Raw genomic sequence first — 25,670 nt, 5'->3', positions numbered from 1 at the left:
TTAGATACAGGCCAGAAAAAAAGCCTGGTTTTGAATTTATTTTTTACTTCCTGAGGTCCTAGAAAATTAATTTATAGAATGGTTGAATTTGGAAAGGAACTCTGAAGGTCACCTGGTTCAACCAGTCTGCTCAGGCAAAGCCACATAGTGGCAGTTGGCAAGAACTGTGTCCGGGTGTCTTCTGAACATCTCCAAGGATGGAGACTCCACAACCTACTCAGGCAACCCTGTGTGCCAGTGCTCAGTTGCCCTCAGGGTGAAAAAGTCTTTGCTGCTGTTTGAAGAAATTTCCCGTGTTTCAGTTTGTGGCCGCTGCCTCTAGTCCTGTCACTGGACACCACTGAGAAGAGCCTGGCTTCTTCTTTGTACACTCCAGGTATTCATTCAGTAGATGCTCCCTGAGCCTTCTCTTCTCCTGGCTGAACAGTCCCAACTTTCTCAGCCTTTTCTCCTATCTGAGGTGCTCCAGTCCCTCATCAGCTTTGCTGCCCTTTGTTGACTCTTCCCAAGGTTTCCATGTATCATACTGAGGACCCCAGCATTGGACACAGCATTCCAGATGTGGCCTCACCAGCACTCTCTCTTATTTACTAAAACTGGGGCTCTACATAATCTAAAATAGTTTTTTTACTTTTTATCAGATGCAGGTTTTGCCTCCTTAACTGGGAGTAGAATAACTGAAAATAATGAGATAATAATATGCATAATTGCACTGGTACAATTTCAATATCGCTGGTGGAGTTTGCACTGATAGTGACTTTATTGTATATATGATATTAGTGTAATTAATGGGTAGCGTGTTGTTTGTTGTTTTTTTTTTTTTTTAATCTATGAAGTTTGTAGCTATTTTCAATTAATCCAAAATAACTACTTGTTTGTAATTTAGGACAAAACAATCTTCCTCCAGAAGAACTAAGCAAAGGCCACAGAGTATGGAGTGTGACTAATATTTCAGAGATAGCCCATGAGCTGTGATGAGTTTCATTGTTCAAGCTTGGCATGCTTGTTTAAATGAAAATGGAATGTCTGGCTGCTAGGAACTCCATATTGTATAACCCTCCTCCTTTCCTCTCTCTCTCTCTCTCCCTTCCCTTTTCAAGCATTGAAAGATTTGGCCTCCTTTTACCTCCACGCTACTGTGGAAAGTCGAAGTCTTGTGAGCTTTGCAGTCATCTGGCATGTGTTTGGTGATGCAGCTGTACCAGTCATCCCTTTCTGAGCAAGAGCTGGGGAATGAAATACAGCAGAACAGTCAATGCCATGTACAGCAGGGACTGAAACAAACTGATCAGAGGAGAAAAGTTTCACTTCATGAATGTTTGCTTTTCCTCACTACTGCATTGAACTTATAATTTTCTGATCAGGAACAAAATAGAGTGTTGGACATATTCAGAGTGATGATTAGTGTAGCTCCATGCTTAGGACTGTGACTGAGAAGGAACTAAATACCCAGAAAATTTTTCAAAGTAGTCTCTGGCTTTGCTATAAGCTCCTCAATCCTAGATCACACAGGACAATATGAAGTGTCTGGTTTTGTCCTTCTTTTTGTCTGCTCTATCTTTTAGGCACTCTAGTACATAGAGTGTTGGCATATGTGGGTTGCTCAAAGCAAGCGTGTTTATGCTCATCTGTACAGTGGTCTGCTTAGGTGAATTGCATATTGGGAAATGCAGAAGTGTATCACCCACGGCAGAGATGTGAATGATTCAATTTTCCTTAAGCTTCTTCACAGACAACATCCAGTCTCCTGGAACAGAAGAAGCCAGCAATAAATGAAGGAGTTGCAGCTACCCGTGGTGGCCAGTAATTCTCCAGACTGGCCCCTAGATGCCCCCTGTGCACAAGGCAAACCAGTTAGCACTTTGCATTTCCCTGCTAGTCCAGTTATTTCCAAAAACCAGCAGGGTGGGTGCCTGTTATTTTACAGATGCAATTGCTCTGTTACAGCCGTGAGGTATCCTGCCTGTTTTAGCTGTTTTTTTTGCTGTGACTTCAAACTGTGCATTTCCTGTTCATGTGAAACTCTGCACAGCTCTAGCGGTTTCTAGCTTCAGTCACAGGAGAGAATGCAACTCAGTGTGGTCTCCCCTCTCCAGATCATACCAGCCACTCACATTAAAGCTACCCACTAGACTTTGTTGTAAAGACTAGCAGTGGCATCATTGCCAGCTGCTGTTCAGCTGTGATTTCCTCACACTATCCTCATGAAGACCACCAAACAAGACATGTGAGAACAATTTGTGTTTTGTGGTCTTAAAAAAAAAAAGGCACAAAAAGAGAGGAAATGCCAGATTTTCTTGATGATCTTTGACTTGGCATCCCTCTGCACTATAAGCATAAGCCCTTGTCTGACAAGCATCAGCCTGTGCAAAATTAAACAAGCCTGGAGCAGAACTCTGAGCTAGTGTATGTACTACAAATTGGGTAGCTTCCTCTGAAAGCCAAGGAGCTATGTTACAGGAGATCACCTCTGTCAAGAGTCATACTACTAGTCATAGAATCCCAGAATGGTTTCGGTTGGAAGAGACCTTAAAGATCATCTCATGCCATGGGCCTACCATGGGCAGGGACACCTTTCCCTAGACCAGGTTGCTCAGAGCTCTATTTAGCCTAGTCACTCCTTATTACTACCAAAGTTATCATCTGTCAAATTACACTTTCTAAGAAATCTAAAGATGCCTGTAGCTTCCAGACAAATCATGTCCTCTGCCTAGAAAACAGTAAAAGAAGTCCTGATTTTCCTGATTTAAACATTTCTCTTGCTAATTGTTTAATGGAAACTCTCTTCACTTGAGAATTAAGATATGATTAAAAAAACCCAAAAGAAACACAAAGGAAATTGTGGCCCATATAGTGGTGGAAATTAAAGCCACTTTAGGAAAGACAGGTAAGAAGGACAACAAGCTAGCAAAAGTCTGATATCTAAAGGCCCCTTAAGCCTCTTTTCTACTCAAGTAAAAATACCTAGGAAGTAAATGCAGGTTTTTAGTGACTAAATGTGGGAATAACACCCATAGGTTGATGAGTAAGATCAATTATGTCAATTTGCATAGGCCTGTTGTTAATTAGATATTTGACTGGTTGCATGAAGGCTCAGTGGAATTTTTGCTGTACCTCTGACACTCAGAGAAGCTCAGCCCTTGATCCATTGCCACATTTGGTCCTTGTAGGTTTTTTGGGATGCATCTTCTGTGCTGAGCTATCAGTTATCCATGTTAGCTCATGTATTCATCATTAAGCAAATAGAAAGAGGGGGTCAAGTTGTCACCACATTTCACTAGACAGCAGGGGATATCCACAGAACAAAGAAATTGGACCAGGGTGGGATTTTGTCAGAGCGCTACCACTATCACTCTAAATCAGCCTTTCAAGAGGTAATATTAACTGTGTTATCCTAATATTTTCTCTGGTATCTTATATAAACACCACAGAGTTACACCTGTGCCCAAGACTAATATTTTTGAAATGCAAATAAAGATATAAGAGTACATGAGCCTTCTCCAAAAAGGTGCTGTGCTCAAATCTATTAGCAGCTAAACCAATAACATGGCTCTTCAGATGAATGAGCCATTTTCAGCAGGAAACGGAAAGACTTTACAGTGCCATCTGCTCATAGAGCCATGCTGACTTCTGAGCTTTGGTCATCCTTGGTCTACTGCCTTTAGTCCCTGGCATTCATGCTGTATTTACTCAGTTCACTCACCCTGTCTCATAAAAATATAAAGGCTTTGAGGTTTGCACTTTGGTTGTTAACCGCTGGCCTTTAGTGCAGCTTGCAGCCCCTCAGTGTGAGCAGTAAAATATACAGTCTTTAGGGATACCTGAAGCCTTCTGCACTTTTCTGTCTTTGGCACTTCTTTTGGTAAGTGTAACAGGCCAAGGACTTTGTGCAATGGAGTTAGGAGAACATGCTGGCTTCTGGCTCACTAGTATCTCATTAGCTCTGCCAGCCAGTACAAAAGGAGGAGGAATAACTGTTCTTGGGTGACTTACGGCAGATTGGTCACAGAATGAGCAGCACAAGAAGAGGGAAGGGGCTCTATCCCAGCCTCTGTCTGTCTGTTATCAGAAAGGTAACCTTAGTCTCAGGTCCTGGTTCTATCTACGAATAAACACAGCTCACAGTTGCCTCACATACTTTGTTTATCCTAATTAAGCATGGACTTGATATGAGTACAAAAGGCAAAGAAACATCCTAATAATGCAAGCAGTGCATCCCAAGCTGCTCACTAGGGATGACAACTTCACTTGGTCTGGGGAAAGGGGACATGCAATAGAATTTCTCCTCTACAATACAGAAGATGTACACATCTTGCTTTTATAACTGGCAGGTGATTCATAATTACTGTGAGTATATTTTGAGGACTGTGAAGAGTGTGGAGGTCTACGGAAATCTCAGATATGGTTATGGTTATAAAAGGAAATGGACCAAAAGACTTTGATTGGTAGCTGAGCACTCCCCACAAATGGTAAGTGCTCTGGGAAGGATGAGAGCGCCAAATTCTGATTCTGAGTAAGAAAGTGCCATCCCTGTCTTTCTCTGGCACTTTGTAATTTAGGAAGTTGGCTGTTTTTCTAGGATTCTGTTGCACACTGTAGTTGCAGACTGATGGTGGGAAAGTCAGTACTTAAAAGCACTGAAGACCTTGTTATTTTGAAGAATTAATTTTAATAGCACTGTAGTGTGCTATATCTTTTGTAATAAACTACATGTGGAAAACAAACCAGTTACCTTTCTGCTATAGCTGTATGTAAACTAGCTGTACAGTTTTGGGCTAGAACCATGAAAAATACAGTACACTGCTATCTTCTGATCAGAAACTGATCTACAATCTCTTTTTGGCACTGGCTTGGGATCCTAGGATGGAGATCTTGACTCCCAGTTGACATCAATACAAGCAGTACACAAGCTCATTAATGAAATTCCTTTTATTAGAAAAACCCATGAGGTTGCCAGTAAGGTTTAATTTTGACTTTGATGCTTAATAACATCTTTGATGTTATTAAGACCCAACTTCTAGTCTTTAGGGAGCACATTAGTTGAATTAGTTACAGTTTATGAGCCTTGCATTTATAATGAATGTTGATTGTGTAATCAAGTACTCAGCCATTGTCTGTCACCAATAGCAGAATGAAAAACACTAGTTAAAAAAGAATGAAACACCATTTCAGTCTTGGGTACTGGTTAGACTAACCTGGAGATACAGCTCTAGAATATAATACCCTCTGCCATGAACATCTGGAAACAGTACCTTGCTGACAGGGTCAGGCAATGTTCACCATATTCAATCTTCAAGATGTTTTGGGCTTTCTCTATCATTGGGCGAGTGACCTAGAAACAAATAACATGAACATGAATGTGGACATGAGTTAAGCTGTCTATAACCAGTACACCACAGAAGTCTCAATGCATATGTCCTCTTATATCCCAACCATCTGTTTCATATTTCAATGCAAAAAAGATGGGCATTAGGGTTTTCTGTATTGCTGTTGTAATGAGGTATGATCTCTATTTCAATATGATGGTGTGCTGAAGGGAAAAAATCATATAATCCAGCCTATAAGAATGAAGTATCTATGATGGTTCAGTTTTAATATGACAAACTTAGGAGATGTTTAGTATGCCAAGTGTCAGAGCATTTTGGTCTATGCTTGTAATGAATAGAAATCACTTTTTTCTGACATGCAGGCACTATACAGTGAAGTACTTCAGTTCAGCGAATGCCTGTCTGCAGCATGGCTCTTAAACAGAAAAACAACAAAAAGAAACAAAAAGCCCCCGAAAAACAAAACAACAACAAAAAACACACACACAAAAAAAAACCCAAAAAACCCCAAAACAAACAAAACCAAAACAAAAACCCAAAAACCCCACAAAAACAAACAAACAAAAAAAAGGCAAAAAAAAGAGCCAACTTAAAAGCTACAGCTCAGCTAAATTTTTTTCCCTACCATGGAGTATATTAGTAGCCTGCTAATAGCAACAGCCAGTGATGAGAAACATATGTTCATGGTTTCATACATTTTTTTTAACGAGCATCATTATGTTAGTGACTCAGTGTTTCAAATGTACCTCAGTAAGAACTTGCTCCATAACTCCTTTTCACTAAACATTAGAATATTTTGGCAATTCCTAGGAATTTCTGGGATCCCTGAGTTAGTTTTAAACTCTCAGGTCCCTGGGGTGATCAACCCCCACACCTTTTCATAACACCTAAAACTTCCTATGTCTTTCCACTGAAATTAATGATTAGTAATTCTCATCTTGTGTGTTTTCTAGATCTTCAGACTCTTGACTTGTCACTTCAAATGCTCTTTCACATAAATACAACTTGGAATATTAGTTATAGAACATTTATGAAGGTCCAATAGACCTCTTTGGTCCGATATTTCCTGTTGCATATATTCTGGTACCAATGAGTACTTAGGGAAAGAGTGTGAGGACAGCTTAATTGTGTTTGCAATTTATAAATTTATTGAAGAAAAAACTGGGTTTGTATCGCTGCATGGAATTGTTCCCAATACACCTTTTCCCCATAAAGTTGCCTAATTGCTTTTTGAACCATTAATGTTTTTGATGAAAACAGTTAAAAGGCACATGAAAACCAGCCATGTGTAAATTTTGAGTAGCAGGAGTTTAAAACCAGGCAGACTAAGCTCTAGTGACTATATTGAAGAGAACAAGAATGCATTGGCTGGAGACAAAATGGGATAATAAATCTTTTCTGTTTCCTGTTTCATGATCAGAGGTAAATGATTTTGGCTTGTATTATTTATGCAGTCTGAATAAGGCTGTCATACTAAGTCACAGACTTAAGCTTTTTATGTTTGTTTTCTACAGTTTTTCCTTCTGTCTCCTGTAAGACACAAGGGAATGCCCTGATAACAGGTCCATCTCCTCTTTCCCCTCACTGGATATGAGACATAAACCAGCAAAGCACCAGCAGTTCTATAAAACTTTAATTCAAGCTTTTAATACAGAAGAACCATTACCTTCATTCCTGACACAGCCCAAGTGTTTTTCAGTCGGTATTTGCCATCCTTCTGGGGATATGTGTACAGCAGAACATCATTCATCTATATGAAAAGACAGACAAAATCAATAATTTGAAATATAGCTTGCAGGCTGGCCTGCCCATTCTCCTGGGGGGTATACCTGGAACAAGCTGTAACCTGATGAACTCCTGGGACTGTTACCTAACCCTAACCCTTTCCTAATATCCAGCCTAATCCTCTCCTGACAGCTTCATGCTGTTCCCTTGTATCCTGTCACAGAGAGCAGAGACTGGTGCTGCTCCTCTACTGCCCCTCCTGAGGGAGCTGAAGACCATGATTGGGTCTGACCTCAGTCTCCTCCAGGCTGAACAATTCAAGTGGCCTCAGCCACTCCTTGAATGGCTTCTCCTTCAGATTCTTACCCATCTCTGTGTGCCTCCTTTGGATGCTCTCTAACAGCTTTAGGTCCTTATCCTGTGGTGCCCAAAACCACTCACAGTACTGCAGGTGAGGCTGCTCCAGTGCAGAGCACAGCAGGACAATCCCCTCCCTTGCCCAGTCAGTGATGGACCAGGACGCACAGGTCCCTTTATTTGCAGTGCTGCTCTCCAGTACCTCATTGCCTAGTCTATGCTACAGGGTTGCCCCTTCCCAACACTAGTCCTTGTTAAACTTCATATGGTTGGTGATTGCTCATCTTTCTAATTTGTCGAGGTTTCTCTGTTGATAAAGGATGACACTGTGGTGCACACCATTATCATGACAACCTTGATTAATATCCCAAGATTTTACTAAACGTTACTTTGCTTTTAATTGCCCATTACTTTTTTTCCCTCCTCCTTTTTTTCTCCGCTATTTAGCAGTAGGCTGTGATTTGGAGGTCTCACTAGCTACAACTTGACACAGTGAACTCATGACAACCATTTCAATATCAAGCTTGTGAAGCAAGGCACACATACTCATGAAGAAAGAAAGGGTTTGCACTTACTGCTGTTTCCTTTGCAAAGACCTTAGTGATGGCCATATGAATGGCATGGACAGAACTAGTATTAGTTAGTATTAGTATTAGAAACCAGTGGTTTCATGCATTCTCCTGCTTCAACTGTCCACTGTTCCCTCAAGCAGTGAGGATTGGCTGATGTTAGAAGCTGTTCTTGCAGCCTCCCAGAAATCTGCAGTAGAGGAGATGGACTGCTAGAACCCTATGGGAAGTTCCCACAAGTCCTTGGGTTTCAGACACACTTTTTGTTTGCCAGAATACTTTTGAATAATTGGGGTTCCCAGACTGCTCAGAATTTGATATTGGAGCACACACCCTTTTTCTGCACAGAGAAAGAAGGATATGTCTCATCTTTTTATTCCCTTTTTTTCTGTTACTGATTTCCTTTACCCCCACCTTCTTTTTATAATTCTCACTGTTGTGACAGATACCCAGTAACATTAGAGTCAGTGCAAGTTTTCTAACCTACAGTGTTCAAGTTGATTGATCCAAACAAATTTAAGCCCTGCTGAACTGCTGGCATCCATATGTAATACACTCTCTGTCTAAAAGCATCTACCACATGTTTGGTTTTTCTGAATATTTTAAAGGCTAGCTAATTATGATTCCTGCTTTCTTCTATTCAAGTCTGAGTTAAACATGCCCTGAGTGTCAGTGGAGCAGTCTGAATGTGTGCTGGAGCTGTGTTTTTCAAGCTGTGACTCCAAAAATTTCCTATACTCCAACCCTGCCAGATACAGCATTAAACAGTCTCCCATTTGATAGCAGCTTCCTGTCAACCCGTTTTCAAAACAAGTGGCCTTTGTAGAGAAATTCTTAGAAGGGTGAGATAAGAGACAGGCTCTGAGTTGCAAAGTCTTGTGGCTGTGGGGCAGTTAGGGGACCTGCCAGTTTCAGCAGCCCATACTGTGCTGCACAGAGGCCACAACGTCCTTGTAAACAGAGATTGGACTCAGGAAACAGACACACAGCAAAACTCACAAAACATCCTGCCAGGAAACACCAGATTCAACAATACCATCAGCCTGCACAAAACAGCCAGGTCAAGTAACATTGTGATACACACAACACACATCTGCAGAAACATCTAAAATTTGTCTTTACACTGTCATGCATATATAGGCTGTGCACAGATATACAGTGTTCTTTATAGGCAGATATATATACAGAGCACACCACTAAAGCACGCTTTGAAAGCACAGGTCAAGTAGGAGTCTGGCACACACCAAGTTTTACAGCCTATTCTAGCTACAACTTCAGTTTGATGGGCTCATCTCCTAGGATGCATAGGGATTAAATTTTCAGGGTTATCCTTCTATCTTCTGGTGATCTTTTTGAGTTACTGATGACATGGGAAGCGTTAAAAAGAAATTCTGAAAGGTTTGGGTTTTTATTGATACACAAACCTGAGTTTTGCAAGTGGCTTCAAAGGATTATAATGCGGTCCTTAGAAGATAAAGGCTTTAAATAAATGCCAGTTTTAAGAGACAGTGCTTAGGAAATTATTCTAGTCTTGGGGTTTTGTCATGGGTTTTTCTTCCACAGAAATCCCTGAACCCGAAGGTAGATATTTGCCTGTAAGTTTCAAGTAGTTTCAACGATCCAGTCACCCTCTCCCTGCCCCTACTGGAGATACAATACAGGAAGCCTGAAGTGGTTGCAATTTCAGTGTGTTAGACCAGGAAAGCCAGGTTTATGTGTCTCTTAGTTCTTGAAAGTGACCACTATGACTAGCTCCACTCCATTCTTTGCATGACAGTACATTTGGTCACAATTTGCCTTGCTGACTGAAAGGAAGAAAAAAACACTTTTTCTGAATACTGAGAGTATCTATTAACAAGACATTGACTACTGTAATATCTCCAGCTGTCAAGAGACACTTCTCTCTCTGCAGTTAACATCCGACTTTGAGCATCTGAACTTTCCCCAGGAAATAGCTCCTAAACTAGAAAGTAACACAGAAAGTAATTTCTGTGCTTGCTCTGTTCCAGTAACAAGGCCTCTTGCGACTTGTGACCTTCAAGCTGACACAACCATTTAGGATGACTTGAAATTTATATAAGTTTATCTCATGTTTAAATTACTTTCCTCTCAGTGTTTACTTTCAACCTGATTTCTGATCTTCCTTTAAAATTCTCTGTATCAGTTACAACAGCTAAGTTTGTAGCACTTCAGTTTTTGCTATAGTAATGGATTATGATGGGAGCAACAAACACATTGGAAGACTAAAGGGTAGTGATGTCTTGGAATTTTATCCCAGCTTTAGCCACAATTCCAAAGTAATTTTGAAGACTAACAAAGAGAAGTGTTTCAGAAGAGAGATCAGTAGGAATGTAATTATCGACTGTTATTAAGTAGAGTCATCAGTAGACTTCAGAGTTACTGCTGCTGAGAACACTGTTTCTTAAGGCCAGCTCCTGGAGTTTCTGGCATAGCCTTTTTCCTATGAACTAAAACAAAGTAATGATTTTGACATTTATTGCACTTGTTACAGTCCATTGATGCTGACTCTGTAAAACAGAACTGCAGCTATCTCATATTTGAAGATTTGTGTGAAATCCATCATTTTCAGGACATGAAAGTCTGAATTTTCACAGAAACCACTAAAACCATCAAAAAAGTGCAGCACCAGCACTTCGTCCCATCTCGTCTGATCTTTGATTATGACGGCAATATGTGGCTGAGGAGGGAAAGAAGCTTGTGCATACACTCATGCACAAACAGGAGTTATAAGTAAGAGGAAGAAATATAAAGGATTAATGCAAAATATGTGGCTTCTGTAATAAGCCATCTCTCCTCCTTAAAACGATCCCATCGGGAAAAGCTGTCAGCACTCAAAGGCAACAACAAATACATATTCGAGGCATACAATTTATTTATTTTAAAATCAATTCTGCAAGCAAAATTGTAATGTTAATAGCAGCAGTAATTCTCAGTTCTTTATGGCTTTTTTTCTGGGAGGGAGCTCTAAAGAATTTTTCAAACAATAACAGGTAAGCAGGTAACAAAGTCCTAAGACACAGGCAAATATCATAATCCCCTTAATATTGAAAAGTGCATAAAAATACCTGTGGTTACAAAATACACTACCTGAAAAGTTGAGCATAGAGCTCAGGAGCCTGGAGTCTCAGATACTCTCTAACTGCTCAATGGAGTGTGTGATGCAAAATAGAAAGCATAGCATATCTCCAAAACTGGAGTTTTGATTTGCAAATACTTGCAGTAGGGTTGTGGACCCTTGTAAAGAGTATTCCAGCCAAGTGGTAAAGGTGAAAGGTCCATTTTTCCTAATTATGCTAGAAGAATGTTGCAAACTGTCACTGAAAACTGTTGCTCTAATCCACACTAGGCTGGAGGTGTGTGTTTAGGGGAACTACACTGAGGCAATGCACAAAATTATCAGGTAATTTACATATATGTGGACAGCAGGAGCTAAAAGCAAGTTCTTCAGTTTCAAAGATCCCTCCCAAGTGTGACCAAAGGAAGTTTTCAGCTACTTTAGCATTAGGGTATTCTCTCTTGCTCCTGATTAAAACTTCAAAGGTCTTAGGACTTTCAAGTGTGCAGCTTAATTCCTGAAGGTTTTCAGGAGTTTTGATCTTCCTCATCCCCTTGAAAACTTGCATTTCTTTGCAGAATTATGTCCTGGTAAAGGCTATATGTAACTGTGGCACTACCGGGGGGTTGCACAGCATGTATTCCTGTATGTGGGGCCAATGGGACGTGTGGAAGGACTACAGCCCTGTTAGCAACAGGAACTAACTCACTACATCACTGTTGATGGTTAAATTGACTTGCAGCCTAAATCTCCCAGGCTTCAGGGTTGCATAAATGCATGGAAAGACATGAGAGAGAGAGTAAAAATATTTAAAAATCTTACCAAGAACAAATGTCGAGGATGCCTGTTTTTGCCAGAGATTTTCATCAGCGTTCCCTCTTTAACAAAGATCTGAAGGAGAAAACAGCAGATTGTAATCCCAAGATTTCATTCTGAATCTTACTGAGAAAAGAGAGTATTTCTCCTGGGGAAGGAGCTACTCCAACGCCATTCATCAGCACAAGAAGAGATAGGGAACCTCAACACCTGTTTCTAGACTGATTCGTTATGATCTGGTTTATGGCTTGCATTTGTGTCAGTACCAAATGGGTTGGAAACCCACTTGTCCTCAGCCCACTCTTTCTGCACTGTGGACTATGCTCAGAGGTGACTGTCACAGATTGAAAGCAAACAGGATGTAATGAGCTTTAGAAAAGAATTCTTGTCTTTAAAAGTCCTCTAAAATAGGTAGACCAATGAGAAAAGCTGAAACCTTCGGTTTGAGTATGTTACACCATCTTAACTATACCTCCATATATAATTTGTATAATTTTGCAAGCACAACACTTTTTCAGTCCATCTTGTTACTATGTACGTAGGCAGGACTGTGTATGCAAAAGCAGCTAAACCAGCACACTAGAACTTCACTGCAGAAATGTTTGAAAAAGTCTGCCATAACTAACTGAACTACATCAGTGGATTAACAGTCATCTGCTCTTTTCAGATGGAGAATGGAGTCTAGTGTACTTTTCCACTCTAGAATAGTGTATAATCAAAGAGACAAATCCTGTAAAATCTGTATGCTAGGCTTTGCAGAATTTGTTAAAGCATTACCTGGTAAGGGCAAGTGAGAATACTGATGTTAGAGAGAAAAACAAGTATTTGCAATATTTGGCTGATGAGTATTCTTATGCTATTAGTACGCATGCTTTGAAAATTGCTTCATGAATTTTGTTAAAGATATTGGTGGACTGAAGGGATATTCAGAGTTTCAGAACCCAAGAAAGAAATTTTTTGAAGCATAGAAGCAGGTTGGAGCTGAGGAAACTGGACAGGTTTGAAAGTCAGAAGAAGAAATTTGCATTTGATGTGGATAGCAAGACAGCTGTACGCTCTCTCATGTTTCTGTTGATGTGTTGCTTAAAAACAGCATCTTATATTAAAAGCACCATGGGGGAATGGTGAAAATATAAATTTGAAAAAAAAATTAATTTCCCTAATGTAAGGTTCTTAGCCAGCTATATAAAGCACAGAGCCTTTTTAGGGTGAAAGCAATTCCTGCTAGAGTTGCAGCCTTTTGACAGGAGTATATAAGGAGGAAAGCAGTAGCTCCATCAAAATACACTACACTTGGGGACGACTGCTGAAGTGAAAAGCCAAATGGCTGCTCTGTGTAAAAGCAGAGACAATGCACGTCTTTCTCAGCACGACATTCTTTTTGTGCACTGCCAGAGTGATGTTTTTTACACAAACCAGTGCTCCAACTTGTATCACAATAGCTCAGTAAACAACATCTGTAGGCATCTGAAACATGGCCATCCACACAGAGATATTGCTGGCCAGAATGAATGCCCTTACCAGCATAAGTCTGCCTGCAGCACTCACCCTTCCTGGCTGGAGGAGGCCGCTCTGCCCTCTGACACTGTGCTCAATGTGTACTAGCTTCTGCAAGTTTTCCTGGGAGAAAAAAACAGCATTTAGAAGGCTGCATAGTGACGGTTTTTACACAAGCAGGCAAATTTTCCCTCACCCCTCCCCACCATTTTATTTCTTTAGAACTGATATTACAGAAATAGATTTCAGAGAGAACTGAGACCAAGGATTTATACCCAGAAAGTCTTCTTCCTGCCTTATAATCTTTACAAAACCTCATCACCGGCATTCACATCTGCTGTGACCTTCTACAGTTCTTTTACCTGTGATTCCCCAGTGCTCCTTCCAAAGGAACTGCTAACTTCCTATGGTATTTATACATTGGCTTCTTTGCCGACTTTCGGCTCTGTGAACTAATAAAATAGGGACAAAGTACAGTATATGCTCCAAAGACCTGTGCATAAGAGCCATGACACAGATAACCCAAAGCAAGCTTTGATACTTTCAGACTGTTGCTAGGATTATCTGAAGATTTACATTCTGTGATAATGCCTTTGCAATAGGGGATTTAGAGGGTACACTAGTAAGCAGGCAATGAAGCTGCATTTCTGTTTGGATGTTTTGCAAATACCAGGAAGTTTATGATTCAACTCTGATACTATTAACTATTTGCCTGCCCTTAAAGCACAGTCAGTGGGCACTGGCAGCAGTGTCCACTGGGCACTAACTGGGTTAATAGTCCCCAGGAAAAACTGCTAGAATCTTATTATTATAAAATAATGAGCTTATCCATGAAGATGGTAGGTAATATTAACCTAGATAAGTCTGTGCTCCCATAAAGAAAATCAGATGAATGGTAGAAGGAAGCAGGGATGCCTGTACCTTTGCAATATTGCTAGTATTTTCAAATCTCCTTCCATTTAGCAGATGAGGCTGTTAAAACAGAGGCTTGGGCATAGGATTCAGCTGTGGTTTTTATCTGATCAAAACAGTAGAATGGGCTTCCCAGCAGCAGTGAGTCCTCACTGGAATATGCCTAAAAATTAGAAGTCTCCTATCTAAGTCAGCCACTGTATCCTGTATCTTCAGTTATACACCCAGATAAACTACAGAGTAAGGACCATATTTGATACAGCTTTGTGACCTGACAGCCTTTTAGAACAGTTTTCTGCTTCAATAGGCAATGGTCTGTTTTCCTTTGCTCCACTGACTGGAATTAATATACCCCTGGGATTAGTGAGACTTGATTAGATCATACACTGTACCTGCCTGATATAAATCAGTTGTGTCTACAGGATCAGCTGATTAAGAAAGTTATCACAGATACCAGAAAGAGCATATCCAAGTTAACATGATGATATGTCAAGGCTAATTTACCCTGGATTTCAGCTAACACAATTCACGTATCTATCTAAGCTTGCTTTTTGAATAAGCCTGAAATCTCCCTATCTTACTGCCCCAGTGAAATATTGCACGTGTTTAGCATGATACTTAGTTCTTCATCAGTAACTGGATGTCAGATACATGGAAATACCCTACAAGGCTTGACCAGCACAGAGCTTCACTGTGCCCATGCAATGTAATTGACAGTTGACACATTTTCAAGAATTTGAGATGTCAGGTATCTCTTTTGCAATGCTGGAAGTAACAAATGGATTTTTTCATTCTAAAATACTGTAGGCAAATAAAATAGAAGCAACATATAAAGCAATAGCACAAGAAATATCAGGGATCATGGGATAGCTGACTTTTGCAAAAGGTATTTGCAAAGGATTTTCCTGTCACTGAAGGGTATTTTAGCCTGGCAAAACCTGTCCAATTGATAGCTTCCACAATGAAAACCTGTTTTTCATCTGCAGAAAAAGCAGTGTTCTCCTGTGAGCACACTCATGCCAGTGCTAGTACTACTCATCTGGGTTTCTATCAGAGTGAGAGAAGTTGCAGCAGCCCAGCTTTTCTCAGGACTGCTGGCAGAGGAGCCTGTTGAAATGCTGATGTTTGCAATATGGACACATGTTCACCAGGAAACGGACAGAGAAGTATTGAACTCATTTCCTGAAGGAAGTCAAACACCCATCACATGTGAAGGATAGTGGTTTATCTGGGAATGTGGACAGCTGAGGGGGGGAATAGTTTCCTGTCAGTTCCCCAAAATTCTGAGTTTATACAGCTTTCTTCATTGGTCTTAAAACTATCATCATTCTTCTTTCTAAGATCCTCCACAATACTACAATTAAGGAATAAAAGCAAAGCTCCACCCTGACAGTACTGCAGAAGAGGGTGTCAGAAATACTGCTGTGGCCATTTTAGCAGTGAACTGCAGCTTCCATAAGTTTATCGTGATGTCTATGCAGCAGGAACACCTCCCCATGGAATTCACCAGCTGTTAATAGCAACAGTGATTTATAGCTCTTAGCATCTCAGGGCCTCTAACAGATTGTAGACTTTCAGAGAGCAGTACAAACCCTGCTTAGTTCATCTCCTGGAATTACAGATAGACATAATACAGTAATACAAGGTGTGCCTTGTACTTCTGTTTGTACATCTGTAAATTGAAAGCAATATTTTCCTGTATGTTGAAAATGCTGTGGAGAAAGTGATGGTCATAATTTGCTTGAAAATCCTGGGTTAATAGTCCCCAGGAAAAACTGCTAGAGTCTTATTATCATAAAAAAAAAAAACAAAAAACAAACAACAACAACAAAAAAAAAAAGCCAATAATGGGTCATTGATATTCTGTAGAAAATATAGATCCAAATTCAGTGCTCCTATGAGATTTTTGGAGTGTCGTTTGATGAGCTGGTACGTGGGAACAGAAATCATCCTCCTTCCTGGTATGTGCCAAGTCTAAATGATTTCTTAGACATTCAGCCAGGTACATGACAATTTACTAATGCTCTAATATAAGTGGCATTGTTCAGTTTCTTCTGTAAGTAGAGTAATTATTTGTTTTTAGGTTTTCTTTTTTTTTTTTTTTTAACTGAGAGAAAGAAAACAAGTGCTGGTTGTGGCTTTTCTGTCTGGGATGTTAATTCAAGAGGACAACCTCTGATTTAGCATAAGATTGAACTTTGTTTCTCATGAACCTGTGCTTTCACAAAACCCCCCACATTCACACAAAAGGGAAAGAAGAAAATTTTTTTCATCTCTTCCATACCAAAGTTTTAAAAAAGAGCAGATCAGATGCTCTGATGATATGATAAGAAATAAGTGTAAAAATCTATTTGGAATTTGTGATGAAATTATTCCACAACAGACATTATTAATAGCAATTATTATACAGCCTGTGACATGTGTAAGACTCAGATGATACAAGGATGTTCTTCAAATTGGCTCAGTAGAGACAAAATGTTTTCATGGCAATGAAACACAAATTTGATTTTGGCCACTTACATATACTTCTGACTTCAGAAAATTATTTATATAAATATCCCATATATCTGAGTGAAATCTAAGGAAACAGAGGTGCCAGGAATGTGTGACCTTGATCTGTTAGGAACTGAGCTCTTAGAGTTCTGAACCTGTAACACAGATATCCCTAAAGATCTGAGATTTTTCTGGAAGGTTTTCATGAGATCTCAGGTATTTGATGAAATATTTATTTTGGTACAAAGACTGCTTTAATATGGAAATATGATCATCAATTCTTTGCCTGAGGAGAAGGAAAATCAGAATCAAACCAGTTGAAAACTTTGCTTAGTAAGTCTGTAGTTTAGAGAGAGGTCAGATTACATTCCTTTTTATGATAAAACTCTAGGCTTGTAAGACATCCTCCCTGCAATCTACATCTGTTCTTTCATCTTCATAACCGATTAGTGTGTTCTTCCCTAACAATTCAACTGCATTCATTTTTCAGCCTTAAAAGCCTACCTGAAAACAAGCTCTTACTAAGAAGATTGATATTTCATTCCTTTCCTTCATCTGCATCATCTTAATGTGATGACGTTACACGTGATGCTTTTTCTCTTTGTCTCTTGAATTTCATATTCTGATGCCTGAATGATTATTAACAACCCTCTCACTGCTCAGAAAATGAAATAATAAAGAAGTGAGTCGAAACTCAAGAGGGAAAAAAAACCCCTCTGTGCTATTGGCTATAGTGTCTTACATCTTGCACAGCTGCACTAAAGGGCACAGACCAGCTCCACATCTGCAGTATTGTAAACCAGATCTGTACAAGCCCTTAAGTCTCACCTTGGAGGAGGCTTAAAAATCTAGCAGACACATGTATTCACTTGAACAGATATGCAAAAAACACACTACAGTTCAGGGGAGCATGTGTCATGGTAGGACTCACCGCTTGGAGCATGCTGTCATTGGCTTGGTCCGTGATTTCAGAAACAATGAATAAGGCAGCTAAGGGATGAAGGAAAACAAACACCATACATCACACAAAAGAGTAGAAACATAACTCAAATCCCTCCTGTTTGCAAGGGCATCCTTTAGCTTCTCTGTCACTTTCATAATGCAACACCCTAGCAACTCTGACATGGTACATGGTGCTGTCTCCCCTTCCTCCCTTCATCATTCTCTTGTGTGAAACTGCATCATGCTTGTGCTGACCAAGAGAGCTTATGAGGTCCCTTTTAAGCATCAAGGATGGCACTAAATCTTTTTTGTAATGTTTTCTAGTTGCAGATTTTTGTCAATGTCAGATGTCAATGACAGATGAATGTAACTCAACTTTAGCCACCAAAGAGCATGGCAGTCTAAATTGTACCTCTTACTGCTGAGAGAGAGGACATGTCATCCCCTTCTGATAAAAATGTGTATGAGGTGGTGACATGAATTAATTCCTGGATTCTCCACTGGCAAATAACCTGGGCTAGGACATGTTTGCTGGCACAGAGCAGTGGCATAACATGGCTCAGGTCCCTCTTTCACATCCCTTTCCCTGTGGCACAGGGCTTTCTATCAATTTCTGGCCATTTCTGGGAGCATGCTGACTAGGAATGGCACAAGCATCTCCTAACCAAAATGAGATAGGCAGTTGTGGTCAGAGGGCTTGAGTGTCTGCCCTGTTTAAATTACTGGTATAGCTGTAGTTCTACCATCAGTGACTAGGGTACTACATTTTGCATGAGTCTCTGCTCTTGGGCAGAATAAACTGACTTTCAGTCAACCACTGACTTTATTGCTATGAGTTGGTTTGAATTTATAAGTAGTGTAAGAGAGGTGAATTGATTTCATTAATACAATGTTACTGCTGCTTACTCCAGCCTGGAAAATACTCCCACAGACATCACCACTAAACCTTGCTATGATTTCAGTGGGAGTAAGAGACTTCTGCTTTATATATCTCATGTGTTCTAAAAGATGGTGTTAGCAGTGGATTTGTTCCTGATTTTGCAGAACTGCTTTTTATGCAATGTCTTTCAACTTTACATAAAGTTAAGGAAAACAGAATACAGATATGCAATTAAAATCTCCTTGGTTTCTCCCAAGTTCACAGAGCACAGCAGGCATACCATAGCTAATGGTACACAATCAGGGAGGGGGAGACATCTGACTTAATTTTACAATGACCAGGCCAAATATTTACAAAGCCAAAGAGGACTAGGATTTCCTCAATGACTGGGGCAAAACTACAGTGTCTGCACTATGCCTGCATAGATGTTTTCTTCTTCCCTAAGTTCCATTATGTTTCAATTAAAAATAAAAATATACAATTCTTGTCCTAAATAATTTGTCTAAATTAGTAATCAGTTTTTATAGATTTTACATCTAACCTATTAATGCAAAATCTTTAAAGGAATCATCTTATATATACTACCAGTATAGAAATCTTGCACCTCTTTAGAAGCAATGTTAGCAAAACGGAAGTTTTCTTCTACCAATTTCATTTTACCTTGTGTGGCTTCATACTCTGTAGAATCAGGACAAAGATTATTCAAGTAATCTGTAGTAAACAATCAAACACAGACATCCAATAATCAGAATTCAGATCAACATAATTTGTAGTGTTGTTAGCTAAAACATTAAATCCTAATCACAAAATCACACACTGGTTGGGGTTGGAAGGGACATTAAGTATCATCTTGTTCTAATCTCTCTGCCATGGTCTGGAACACTTTCCAACAGACCAGGCTGCCCCAAGCCCCATCCAGCCTGGGCTTTGAATGCTTCCATGAATGGGGCATCCACAGTCCCACAGCACTTTATTCCCAAATCATTAAGTGTATATATAGCCTATTTCCAAAGCAAAATTCGTCTTTGATCGTATTTTACTTAGAGAACCAATGCAAGAGCATTGATACACATTTGGGCTCACATAACTTAGCAGGTATAAATAAACTGTGTCAAAAATGTTCCTCAGTCAAGAGAGTTGCTGAGTAGCACCACTTTACAAATAACTCTTTTTCTAGTTAATTCTGATTTCCCATCTGAATGAATGCTGTTGGCTATATTTGCAGTTAGACGAAATGAAACATATGCTTTTTATGGGCACAGGAAGGAGACACTAGTCCTGTACAAGCAGGGTTCAAATAATTACTACCAAACTCAATCACTTGAAAATAGGTTCTTAGTGTGACAGCAATTATATTTGCATTATATACAAACCTTTAACCAGTGTTTTTTTGACTATTTTTCTTGGACCACCTGCTTATTCTGTGTCTGGGTCTTTGTGCTTTTAAAGACTGTAGTATGTAAGTGCTACAGTTTAAAGACCCTAGCCTGGAAATACTTCATTCTTATCTTGCTGATTAGTCCAGACTCCTAAATCCTGCATCGAAGAACTAGACCTCTTTGCTGAGAATGGTGCTGGGCATGGATGTTTGTTCCCTTGAATGTCTTATCCATACACATTTCTTTTTCTAGTTCTGTGTTTTCCCTGGCATCCTGAACTTCACCTGGCTTTTACCTGCATTCTGGAAAGCATCTGCCTGTACTCAGGCAGGCAGGAAGGGGTTGTGTGATGTTGTCAGGCAATATTTAGTGTTCCTTTTCACCACTGCAAGCTCTGTCCTCAGCTGTGGACTGAGCGGACAAATCCTTTTGGTTGTGGTGCCATAAATGGTAACCAATATCCTCATAAATTACTCCTTCCTTATCTGGTAGAATCAGCCAGTTATCACACAAGTACACATGAGAATCTAAAGGACTGCACTGTTCCAGACTCATTCTGTCCTAGCAGTCAAAAAGGGTCTTGGTTTCTTCAGGTGAAGAACTAAACTAGTAAACCTATTTTCTGTAGTATCTTAATGCAGTAGACCTCATCTCAGTATACACAAAAGCTTTCATTTTCCCAGTTAGTGTTAGTACATGGGACAAGAAGGAGCTCAAGTTGTTTCAAGCATAGATGAAATCCAATCAGTGGAATTTCACTGAAGCCCTTCCAGCTTTCTCACAAAATACCATGCTGCATGTTTGCAATTTATCTTGTGGACCACATAAATGGGAAAACAGAGGATAGAAGGGCTATTTCTGAGTGGGATATGCCAATTCCTTTCACATAAATGCAGTATGTGTGTGCATGCACCATAAACACTGTGGATCATGAGAAGACTGCTAAGTACTGCAAGCCACAAGTCTGGGAAGTTGCCCTTAATGTAGACACACCAAGAGAGGGAAGAAAGTCCGACAGAAGGTAGGTCCTAATATTGGAATCCAGTGTTCATTTGTATTGCTTGTACTGAAAAAGCAAACCCAGCTGTGAACAATGAGTTGCATCCTTGATCAAAGTGTCTGGAGCAAGATGAAACTGCTGGTAATCTGTGCTGTTAATGAAGTTTTCATATAGTCACTTTGTTCTGCTTCTTTTTTAGAAGCCCCTTCTAGTACGCTATGCCCTTCATTGGCTATGTGGGCAGGGTTTATGACTTCCTTTTTACTGTCCCATGCATGACTAATCTTGCATCCTTGTCCACCACATATGCATGCTTCCAAAATATTTCTCCATCTTTATGTCTGTGGATCATTGCTCTTTTGTGTTCTGACTAAATTACGTGACAACACTGAATTTTATTGCTACATTTCACCATTTCCTTCCCTAGACAATTCTAAACTTCACAATTCTTTCTAGGGGCCACATTCTGCTTCAGAAAGCCTACTCTCCTCACAGACTCAGACTTGCTAGATTTGGGGTGGCTTGCAGAGAGGGAACATAACTCCCCTTGGAGAGACTCAGACAGTAGTTGTAGATATGGTCCTGAATGTAAAAGGGAAGGTATAACTGTAAATGTAAAATCTGTAAATGTACTGTTAATGTAAATTTATATCTCTGCCTCCTACAATGCAGCAAAATTGGACTGTTTTTTTGACTAATCACTAGCTTTCAGTGTACTGTGCATAGGACTTATGGTGCAGTACTGGGTTACAACTGCTTTGTTGAAAAGAAGATGGTGCTTGCCACTGTCATAGAGGATGAAGTGCAGAGTCTCCTTGCCAAGGTCACCTGTCTTCTACTGTCTCTGATAACTACCCTCGACATAACTAGAAATCACACCTGTTTGTTGGTAGTGAGGTTGAACTCTGCCTCTCCTGACTCACAGAAGGAAAAAACCAAGAAGGAATGGCTAAAAACATCTGACTATACTTTTTTGTGACCTTTCAACATCGCTGTCCTGTAGAAGTGCCTGCCTCTTCCCAGGCAGCCTGACACTTACTGAATCCTGAACTAAGCATATTGAAGTTCCCAAGAAATCCCATACTGCTTTAGCCCTATTTTAAGCTTTTAGGGCATCAATAGGTAGCACAGTGGAGGGACAGAACATCAGGGCAGTGTTTCGGTTGGGTTCTTTTGAGAGTGATACTACTGACCTGTGAGCATCACACGATACTGGAAGACACGGTGTACCACTTTCAGAAGCTGGTGTTTCACACTGTAAGGGCTGTCACCGGAGCTTTGCTGTCCTCAGTGGAAGGGAAGAAACACAGACATCAGGGGGAATGCAAGCTCAGCAGCAAATTGTCATCTTAGTTTTAATCCTAGTTATTAACTCTAACACGTCCTCAAAGAGCTTCATAAGTTAATAAGTGACTGAGAAACCACTCCAATATGTTTCAGCAAAATATACTCATGGATCTGTAGATTCAGCAACACAAATTCTCTATGCACACACAGGAGTGTGTGGGCAACAGAGACAGAAACAAACACATCATGCACAAGTGAACTTCTCAATTCAGTTTTAGCACCAGGGCTGTGAAAAAAGACTATTCTTCCATTCTACCCTATCTGTGAACACTGGTGGAGCTCCAGAAAAAAAAATAAATTCTTGAGTAATCTCCATGGCAAAGCCATGCATTAGTGCACATAAAAACCCATGTGAACCTTACCTCAAACTCCTGAATCATGGTAGCCAATTGGGAATATTTAAGGCACATTTCATCTAGCAAAGCCAAATTCCTGTCAAACTGCATAATGTATGTTGTGTGGTGATTCAGCCTTGATTTTCTGGAGAGAAAAACATCAGCAACTTTCTGGTGTTCGTCCCTAAGTCCACAGAAAGAAAAGAAGCAGCAAATAAACAAATAAATAAATAAAAGGAAAGAAGCAGAGCCATACTTGCTTGCTGTATTAGACCCACAGTGCCTTTATACACTGTGCACATAAAGCCTAGGCTGAACAGCAGGAAAGAAGGAGTGCTTCAGGACAGACTGACAGCACCACAGGCTGCTGTAGCATGGGCACCATGGGGGCTGTTCCTTTGGCTGTGCCTCTGCCATAGCAACACTGTGAGGCTTCTTTCAGAACATGGGTCCTGCTCCTGTAAATAGACCTTCCACTTGCTGCAGTGCTTTGAGCACTGTTTGTGGGGGAGAATATAACGTTTGTTGTAATATCAGATCTTCAGCTCTCCTTCACTGCCTGTTTCTCAGCACTGCCTCACTGTCATCTGTCTAAGTATTCAGATGCACAGTGTTGAAATATTTGTAAAGCATGTACAAGGAGAGAGCAGAACAAAATCTGAGTTCACAAAAGAGTAATCATACTTAAAAGAGGAACATGAGTTCCTGGGGATGTCCAGAGCGACGGAGTGTCTGGGGGAGTGCAGGCACAGGGAAGGGCTTACTGGAAGTTTCAGGTGTGGTAATGACCTGGAAACCTATTTGAGTGCAGGCGTATAACATACGCTGTTGTGCTGGCAGCATCTACAATGCAGTCCTCTTTTATCCCCAGTGTCACAGAGTAGTTCTGCACAGAACTCTTAGTGTATTTATGGTTGTGTTCCTTTTGTCTTAGCTGGCAGCATGCTGTTAGAGTAGGGTTGTGGCTTCTTTAGTAGCCAAGACATTTTAGATCCCAGAAACACTATGTCTGTTTTTGTTCTAAGTGTATAAATCACAGATCATTGGTGACACTTTTTAAGTCTTTCTCTCAACAGTCCCTTGGTGGGCACAAACCAAAACACAGTTCCCTCTAGCCTCTCTTTACCTTGTTGTATGCTTTGGGAAGAGCAGGGCTGCAAGGAGACCTGTGCCCTACATTTAGGATTGTTACTGAAAAATTCTACTCATTTAACCAACTTCCTTAATTGCTCAGTGGCTGTGCAGAAATAGAATCACCCATTCTCAGTGACCAATGCCTCCTGGAGTTTGGCAAGTTGGAGGTGTGGGGCTTCATGGTCCATCATTCAATAGAACCTGGCAGTCTGGCTTAAGTCAGAGGTCTCCTCAGCTGAATGAATTTTGGAGCATTGTCTGTCCTATTCATGGTGTTATTCTCTCATGGAAAAACTTTTCCTTGTAAGGATGTTTGATGGAGTCCCATTAACAGGCTGCCAGAGTCTGTTTGGCTTGGAAGCCTAGGGTAGCAGATCCCTGCCTTGGTGCTGGGAGCATGGGGCTGTCCCTTAACTGAGACCTACACAGCTGCTATGTAGATTTCTGTAAGAAGATGATCTTTAGGATCAGTTCTGATGTAAGTTGTTCTTGCTTTCCACAACATGAGTTTGTGACCTTCAGGCCATGGATGTGAAGCCACTTGGTGATGACTGAGAAGTGGCCAGGGATAATGCATATGAAGCTGGCTGTTCTCACATTGACTGATGGGGCCATTTCAAAGTCATGGGCTGTTCACTGCACACATATTTCAGTATTTGATTTCTCAGCCTGACAGCCTCTACATTTACCTCCTTCCTGTCTGTATGCAAAATCTGCCAAAGTAGCTCAGATTCTATTCTTTTCATTTCTGCTGGGATCACCAATGAATTCACCCACCTGCTGTGGAGGATATGTTAAGGCCATGAAACTATGTGATTCTGTACTTGCCATTTGAGGACTCTCTCTTCCAGTTCTTCCAGGATGTCTTGGTGTAATTCATAAATTTCAGGGAGTTCACTTAAACCTTGCTTGAGCTTAACTTCCTCTTGTTCGTTTTCATCATCATCTCCAAGCACTTTCAAGACACCTTCATAGAAATCCTGTGAACAACAGCATTGAAATGAGGCAAACTGACTTTTCTTTTCTGAAATTATATTTTTCTGAAATTATAAATTTCTTTTCTGAAATTATAAATCTGATATTATAAAAAATATATAATATCTTTTCTGAAGTTATTATTACAATTTCTTGACTCCTAAACTATTCTTTCTAAGATTTAAAAGATGTACTATCAACAGCAATAGTGTTCAGTACAGCAAGGAGATCATAGAATATGTTTTCTTTTGTCCATTAGTTCATACACTGTTTCAGCTGAATTCCACAATGCTATCAACCTAAAATGGAATATTTTTCAAATCAAGCTGTAAGACCCTTATGAATACAATGATTTAGTATATTTTTATTTACCTTCCCTTTCCCCCCTGCTTTCATGGGTGTGGTTTGTCTCATTTTTACAGTGTTTCTTAACCCAAACCGTAATTTTTTAAAATGAAGGGTGAGATTCTCACCTCATGGGATCCAACATCTTGACATGAATAACATTAACAACTACATGCCTTGTGCTAGAATTTGCACTAGATATACTTCTGAACTTAAAATTATGGATCAAATAATTTTCCCTGATATAAAACCTGACTCCTTTCTTCCTCATATTAGAAATGGTTTTCATCATGAAGTGGTTTATAAATTATGTAGGCATAGGGGCAATTTCCTCTATATTAAAATGTAGCCCACTCTAGTACATAATAGGGCACCTATTTCAGAGCATGTAGCAAAATGCTTTCGCAGGTTTGAGTTGCCAAGAAATGAAATTCTGTTCCCTGAACTTTTAGGGACAATCTTATGAACTTCCCTGGGCCATACTGGGATTTATCATGGTATTTCTCATGACTCCGGCTTCTGTCTAGTTAATTATTTTAAAAGTAGATAGAGTTATTAAGG

At 40.0% G+C, this 25,670-nt stretch overlaps 1 protein-coding gene across 1 annotated transcript in view; it reads right to left on the bottom strand.

Annotated features, from left to right (window-relative positions):
• FGD5 (FYVE, RhoGEF and PH domain containing 5) overlaps positions 1 to 25,670 on the bottom strand; it is a 76,197-nt gene that overhangs the window by 11,491 nt on the left and 39,036 nt on the right. The window contains exons 6-15 of the mRNA XM_041459681.1: positions 24,618 to 24,769; positions 22,683 to 22,839; positions 22,167 to 22,254; positions 19,255 to 19,305; positions 17,704 to 17,762; positions 13,419 to 13,490; positions 11,877 to 11,945; positions 6,994 to 7,077; positions 5,253 to 5,332; positions 1,127 to 1,226 (exon numbers count right to left, since the gene is read on the bottom strand). Coding sequence (XP_041315615.1) covers positions 1,127 to 1,226; positions 5,253 to 5,332; positions 6,994 to 7,077; positions 11,877 to 11,945; positions 13,419 to 13,490; positions 17,704 to 17,762; positions 19,255 to 19,305; positions 22,167 to 22,254; positions 22,683 to 22,839; positions 24,618 to 24,769 — 912 coding nt within the window. The remainder of the gene's footprint in view (positions 1 to 1,126; positions 1,227 to 5,252; positions 5,333 to 6,993; positions 7,078 to 11,876; positions 11,946 to 13,418; positions 13,491 to 17,703; positions 17,763 to 19,254; positions 19,306 to 22,166; positions 22,255 to 22,682; positions 22,840 to 24,617; positions 24,770 to 25,670) is intronic.

The sequence above is a fragment of the Pyrgilauda ruficollis genome, unplaced genomic scaffold (genome assembly GCF_017590135.1).
Source record: "Pyrgilauda ruficollis isolate IOZ18807 unplaced genomic scaffold, ASM1759013v1 scaffold10, whole genome shotgun sequence".
Lineage (NCBI taxonomy): Eukaryota > Metazoa > Chordata > Aves > Passeriformes > Passeridae > Pyrgilauda > Pyrgilauda ruficollis.
This window is presented reverse-complemented; position numbering and strand designations above follow the sequence as displayed.